The 6,775-nt window shown below is 36.1% G+C and overlaps 1 protein-coding gene across 1 annotated transcript; it reads left to right on the forward strand.

The window, feature by feature from the left end:
- The first annotated feature begins 1,691 nt into the window (after positions 1-1,691).
- LOC110928748 lies at positions 1,692-4,300 on the forward strand. Its single transcript, XM_022171780.2, has 10 exons — positions 1,692-1,934; positions 2,012-2,214; positions 2,292-2,411; positions 2,503-2,681; positions 2,750-3,007; positions 3,081-3,224; positions 3,287-3,361; positions 3,525-3,826; positions 3,921-4,082; positions 4,161-4,300. The coding sequence occupies exons 4-10, from the start codon at positions 2,661-2,663 to the stop codon at positions 4,246-4,248; spliced, it is 1,050 nt and encodes a 349-aa protein (XP_022027472.1). The 5' UTR covers positions 1,692-1,934; positions 2,012-2,214; positions 2,292-2,411; positions 2,503-2,660; the 3' UTR covers positions 4,249-4,300.
- Positions 4,301-6,775: the final 2,475 nt, after the last annotated feature.

Raw genomic sequence — 6,775 nt, forward strand, 5'->3', positions numbered from 1 at the left:
CCCGCGAGGCCAAGAAAAAAACTAAGGGACGGGTCTCGAAACCGTCTCGAGATGGTTCGAGCGGTGCAAATGCTCAACCACAACCCCCTTTCGGATACACTTCACAACCCCCGTTTTTTTTTCCAACAACCTCCACACCCCTCGTTTTACAACACCCAACAACCCAATTTCGGCTATTTTCAAAATTTGCTATCAATGGACGCTCCTCCTCAATCCCCCGCCTTCGACCCATATGCTTATCGTTCTCCACAAGTTCCTTCTACACGAGTAAATGTCGAACGTCCTCTACCTATTGACGAGGACGACGAGGACGATGAGGTAGTGCCCGAAACTCAAAATTTGGGCGACGACGACGAGGAAGATGAATATAATGTGGACGAAGACGCGGGCAACGAAGAAGACGAGGCTCGAGAAAAAAAAAGAGAAAACGGTGAGCGAAAAATGGACAAAAGAACAAGAAGAGGCGTTGGCGAAGGCGTGGGTACATTGTTCTACCAACAAAAAAAAGGGCAATCAACAAAGTCGCGAAAGTTTTTGGGGTAAAATTTTAGAGCACTTTAACAAAACTATCGGTGGAAGTAACCGGACCGTTCATCAAGTATGGTCTAAATGGAACCCGATGCATTCGAAAATAAACTTTTTCAACGGCCTATACCAACAAGCGGTAAAAATTATATTTTTTTAACATTGCATATTTTTTATTTTTTTTCTAAGTTCATACTTTTTTAACACTTTCTAATTTTTTTTATTTTATAACATGTAGGATCGCACACGAGCAAGTGGATGTCAAGATCTCGACGTGATGAAAGTCGCATTAAAAGAATTTAAAGAAAGATTTCCAAGCGGTTTTCAACACATCGAGGCGTGGGAGGTCGTTCGAAAACACGAGAAATGGGCCCAAGTACCATTGATGGGCGAGGAAGGTGAAGGTTCGGCACATAAAAGAAAGCCCGTTGACGTAGACTTTTCGATACCGGATATGAACGAAGATCCCTCGCCACAAAGAGCACAACGGCGAGACAAGCGTCAAGCTACATCGTCCGAGGGAAGCTCGGCCGAGTTGGCGGCACAATTCAAAGTGTACACCGCCATGAAAGAAGCGAAGCAAGCGGTAGAATTGGAGGCGATCGAATTGAGGAAAAAAAGAGAGTCGGAGGCTCGCGAGCTCATATCGGCACAACTCGAGACGATGAAAAACTACAATTTCGATCGAGATATGAAAACATTCCTTAAGCCGCACGACGATGTTCCGCCAAGTATGTTGCCGATCATCCTCGCCCGAAAGCGAGAAATCGCTAACAAGTACGGGTGGCCATGCGATTTCTAAAATTTTAGTTTTCTAGTTTTAATGTAATTTTTATTTTCTACTTTGAATGTGTTTTTTTTTTCTAGTTTGAATGTGTTTTTTTTCTAGTTTGAATGTATTTTTTTTTTAAATTTAATGAAATGTCTTTTATATAATTTTTAAACATCCATAATTTTACCAAAAAAAAAAATAATTTTGAACTCACCTAATAGGGGAGTGCCGCCATCAAAAATCGGTATTAGGGGAGTGTATTAGGGGAGTTGACATGGCACCATGTGATTGGTTGTGTGTAAGAGGGGGGACTCACCTATTAGGTGAGCACCCCTTACACCCTTATATGTTTGCAAGTATTAATAGTAGTTTGCTGATTTGTGTGAAGGATATAAGCGAGAAGGCCAAAGCAAGTGCAAACGCGAACACAAACTTCTCCCAACTAGGACGAACTGGGTACGCGGGATTGGATGCTAAAGCTGATACTATATGGTCTATACTTGAAGCAAAGTATTCGTATCTTAAAAACATACAAGATAAACGCGCAAAAGCGTGGATAATGAGTCAAAAAATAAAAAACCCAGAAACTAACTCGTATGAACTGGCACCAGAATCGCTTGAAAAAATCAAACGTTTGGTAAGTAAATGTGTTGAATAATTCTTTAAAGTTGTATATATCAGACACGCGCATGATTTAACAATATCTTTTTGTAGGTCCGTACCGAGAGAGAGAGATGATAGTAGATGGTAGTTATTTTGCCGAAAAGATATGGCCTATACTTGAAGCAAAGTATTCATATCTTAAAAACATACAAGATAAACGCGCAAAAGCGTGGATAATGAGTCAAAAAATAAAAAACCCAGAAACTAACTCGTATGAACTTGCACCAGAATCGCTTGAAAAAATCAAACGTTTGGTAAGTAAATGTGTTGAATAATTCTTTAAAGTTGTATATATCAGACACGCGCATGATTTAACAATATCTTTTTGTAGGTCCGTACCGAGAGAGAGATGATAGTAGATGGTAGTTATTTTGCCGGAAAGGATGACCCAATTATTAGAGTTATGGGAGTGAACATGGCGGAAGAACACGGGCAGTCTCCGAGGTTATAGGTAATGACACACACACATATATATGAGTTATTATTATTATTTTTAAATGATTATTGATGTTGATGTAATTTCGGATTTTGATTTTATATAGGTTCAACAAATGTTTATGGAGGATTATTCAACAATGGTAAAAAGCGAGCAAGAAATGGCGATAGTTTGGATGTAAACTAGGAGAGAGGCTCGGTATCATGGGTGGACAACATCTCGAGCCTGGGTTTTTGTGGCGCTAGTGCGTTTGGTGGACCAACTATGTCTTATCCACCTATCAAGGTAGTATATTTTATAGCTTGTTAAATAAAAATGTTATGTATTATTAAAAATGTTCTATGGTTTCGCAGAAATTGACCCCATGTGAATTGCTTTTTCCATTTCAACTTAGTGATGAATTGACGGTGGCTATAGGGCAGATATGGCCAACTTCTGATAGGTTCCTTCATGGAAAACTAATAGACGATGGTTTTGTTAAAGTTCAAGTAGATAATGTCATTGAAGGTTGCGAGAAAATGCCTATTCTTGAAGTTACAAAAACTGATGATATTAAACGTGTTGGAGATATGCTGCACAGTTTTGTTCAGTGGCCTTGGGATGCACTAAAGGTATATTTGTTTATACATTACATTACATTTTAGTATATTAATATTTAATCTAATTTTTTCTGTTAAATTGTAGATTGTGAACAAAGACAAATCCAACAGATTAGTGAGTGCCCCAAGAATGGACCTGAGTCTCGGTTCATCGAGTCACACAGGTGTCTTGCCTCAAACACAAACTGGTGACGTCGCAGCAACTTCATGTTATCACCCAGGGCCAGAGGTAGTTTATATTAATCTCATTTGATTTGTTCATATTGTAACAATTGTTTTTTGTTATTATAGATTGAGGAAGATGATCCGAATGAACTACAAATTCCTAGTCAACAAAACATTGATCAGATGAGTTTTATGAATATGGTAAAACATCAGCAACTTGTTTTTATAACAATCCACACACACATGCGCGTGTACACACACGCATCTGTCTCTATATATGCAGACATATATAAAGAGTGCTAATCAGATTTTTGTTTCTATAACAATCCATAAGTACTAATATTGTTTTTATAATCCTTTTTAGTTAATGCAAGTGCAAGAACTACCCGAAAAACAAATGCCAAACACTCATGCTCCTAATTCAGATCCAGAATTTATCGATCCTGAAGTAACTACTGCTTTGGAAAGAACAAAGACTAGGCCTCGTGCAATTCAAGATATGGTTGAACTATTATCAAGGTGCGTTGGGGATAACCATAGCATTCTGATTTCTTCACCGGCCAGGATGTATCCCCAAACGGTTCAGGATAGTATTCCATATGTGGAGCTGTTACAACTATTTTCTAATGACTGGCTTGACATCAGTGTGATACATTGGTTTGCAATGTAAGTTTTTATTATTGTTTTCTATGGTACACTAACTTTTTATAGATATAATCAGTTTACTAACTATATCATTATTATCTTTTCTTGATTTAAGGTATTTTTATGAGACACACAATTCTCAATGTGCTTTCTTTAATCCACACCACATCAAAGGTGACTCATGCACGAAAAATTCTAAAGGCGTTCAAGAACATATCATAGATATGTTTATGTTACATACTGACAAAACATTTTTTCTTGCACCATATTTAGCCAAGTAAGTTATGTTCTTTCACCATACATACATAAACACACATACATACTTAATTATTGTATGATTTTTATTTTTTTGTAGTGACCATTGGACACTAATTGTCATTTGTCCTTCAACAGAGAGAGGCTATATTATTGACTCTATAAGTAGAGAAAAAGAACCAGCATAGTTACCTTCTTACGTCTGTCATTGATGAAGCTTTTGGGTTTCCATTTCTTTGGGATATGGTGAATGTATGTTTTCTATTTTATTATCAACTAGTTTATAAACCCGTGTATTACACGGATTGAATAAATGAAATATCTTACATAACAAAATTGCTTAAAATCATACATTCTAAATAATTTGAAATTAAACGCTAACATATATAATACATAAATAATATGCTAGTACTGCTAAATCATAAACATCTGCTTAAGCATAGATTTTATTAACAGTATTCAGTTTAATATCATGTTTTGTTTTTCTTTTTGTGACAAGATTGTTAAAGTTTAAACATTTTTTAAATGATCACAAAATTGTTATGCTCTGAAGTTTATCGGCTTTATTTCTTTTGTTCTTTTCTTTTGGTTTTTATACAGAAGATCATTAGCATAGCAAACCAAACTGATATCGATTGAGACTTATTATTAATTGTTATGCGGATTTAATTAATAATTAATTATTGTAAAGTTATGATATAAGTTAAAGGTTTATATATGATAAATAAAATCTTTTCTTTATTAAAGGTTAATTTACCATGTGACAAATGGGTGTAAAATGAAATTAATATATTTCTTAGCTCTATTAAATTGAAAACGCATTTATTGATCACAAATCGGTGTAGCTATAAAGCCTTAATATTATCTTGTCTATAAAACTTCAAAACGTTATGTTCTCTCCTTCTATAATTTCAAAATAGAGTTCAATAAAATTTTGGTCTTTTTGCGAGATAGTCCTCCGGTTAGTTGCTTTTTTTTACTTTTATTTATATGTTACAAAAACTCATATATCGATTTTATATATAATCTCAGACATGGATGAGTAATTTAAACTATTTTATTTTAAGAATTATTAAAATCATAGTTTTTAAAATTATAGATCATTTATGTATATTTTTTAATTATAAATTAGAATTAGATATTAATTATTATATATTATTAAGAATTAAAGATAAAAATGCCATGTGGCATTAATTGAAAGGGATTTTAGAAGAGAATGACATGTGGCTTTAGATGGAATCCTTTATTAGTATTAGATTTATTTTCATGCATTTAAAATACTTAATTCTTAATTCGATGCAGTGTAAGCACCAAAAGAATGGCTGGGAATGTGGTTTTATGGTTATCAAAAACATGTATGAGTTTGTCAATACTATTCAACACGACTTTCCCATTAAGGCAAGTGTTTTCTATATATTTCTATACTTTGTGTATTTGCACTAGATTACATATTTTTTGTTGGAAATTTTGTTAGGAAAATGATTTTTTCCTATTTTTGGACTAAAAAATAAATATATTAAAATGAGCGGGTTTTATATATTTATTTGTGGGTTTGTGTTCTACGTTGGAAGGGCTTCGCAACGAACTAAACCACATCCAAAACGGAGCTAAGATGAATGAGATATCGATGCTCAAAGTTTGGTGTTTGAAACTTGAATGCTGAAATATGTGGGAAAGTGGCACATTGTCCCATATCGGATGAGAGATGGAACTTAAAGGGGTATTTAAGTAGGATCTCTCCATCCTTATTGTTTCATGGAAGCACTCACTAGTGTACTCGTGAAGGGTGCGGAGCACCCTAACTTGCACTCGCACTCGCACACGCACTCGCACACGCGCGCGCGCGTGGCGTGGGCGATGAGGCGCTTTGATGGCGCACTTTGCACTTCGCACGCTCGCATCGCCGCGAGCCGCCTTTGTATTTTTGACCGCGCGCGTGTGGTGTAGCACAAGGGTCACATGGACCTGAGTGAGTATGGCGCACGCGCGCATGGCAGTGAGCCAAGTGGACGCACCGCGCGTGAGGTTGCAGACCTGCGCGCGCGCCAATGTGTCTTGCGCGCACGCGCGCGGAAGCTTCCTGCTGCAGTTAATGCCAGTGCAATTACATTCAGCATTTGAAACTGACGAAGTTAATGCGTTTGACTGAGAATTTAATGACGAATTAAAGTGCATTGAAGACGTTTAATGCAGTTTAATTCACCCATTTAATTCATTTTCAGTTTCTTCAAGACTTGCAACTATAAATAGGAGCATCCTATTGAAGACCAAATACACTGAATCAACTAGCAATTCTACAATCTCCTCTCTGAAATTCTTCATCTTCTTCAAGAGCTCAAGGTACACCTTTGGGTTGGAGTCAAGACCGGCAGTGTAACTGCTTGCAGTTGTTGTATCCTGGAAACAAACGTGTTCTCCTGGGAGACACGAAATTTGTTTTAAGGGACATGTGTCTAACACGATCCTCATCCAAGAACAGTTTCGTCTGTTCGAGTTTCTATTCTTGTATTTCTGTTTTTCAGTTGTAATTTGTACTGTATTTTATTTCATTCTGATTAGTTGTCGTAATTCAAGTTAATAAAGCAATTTTTATTTATTTTACACGAACGGATTCCTACAATCTTAAAACAAATTTTAAAACACCGTTCGTGAAGAATCACAAACTTCTCTGCTGTGAACTAAAAAAATTTTTTTCTCTCACAACAGGTTGTGTTT

The sequence above is a fragment of the Helianthus annuus genome, chromosome 3 (assembly GCF_002127325.2).
Source record: "Helianthus annuus cultivar XRQ/B chromosome 3, HanXRQr2.0-SUNRISE, whole genome shotgun sequence".
In the NCBI taxonomy this organism is placed as follows: Eukaryota; Viridiplantae; Streptophyta; class Magnoliopsida; order Asterales; family Asteraceae; genus Helianthus; species Helianthus annuus.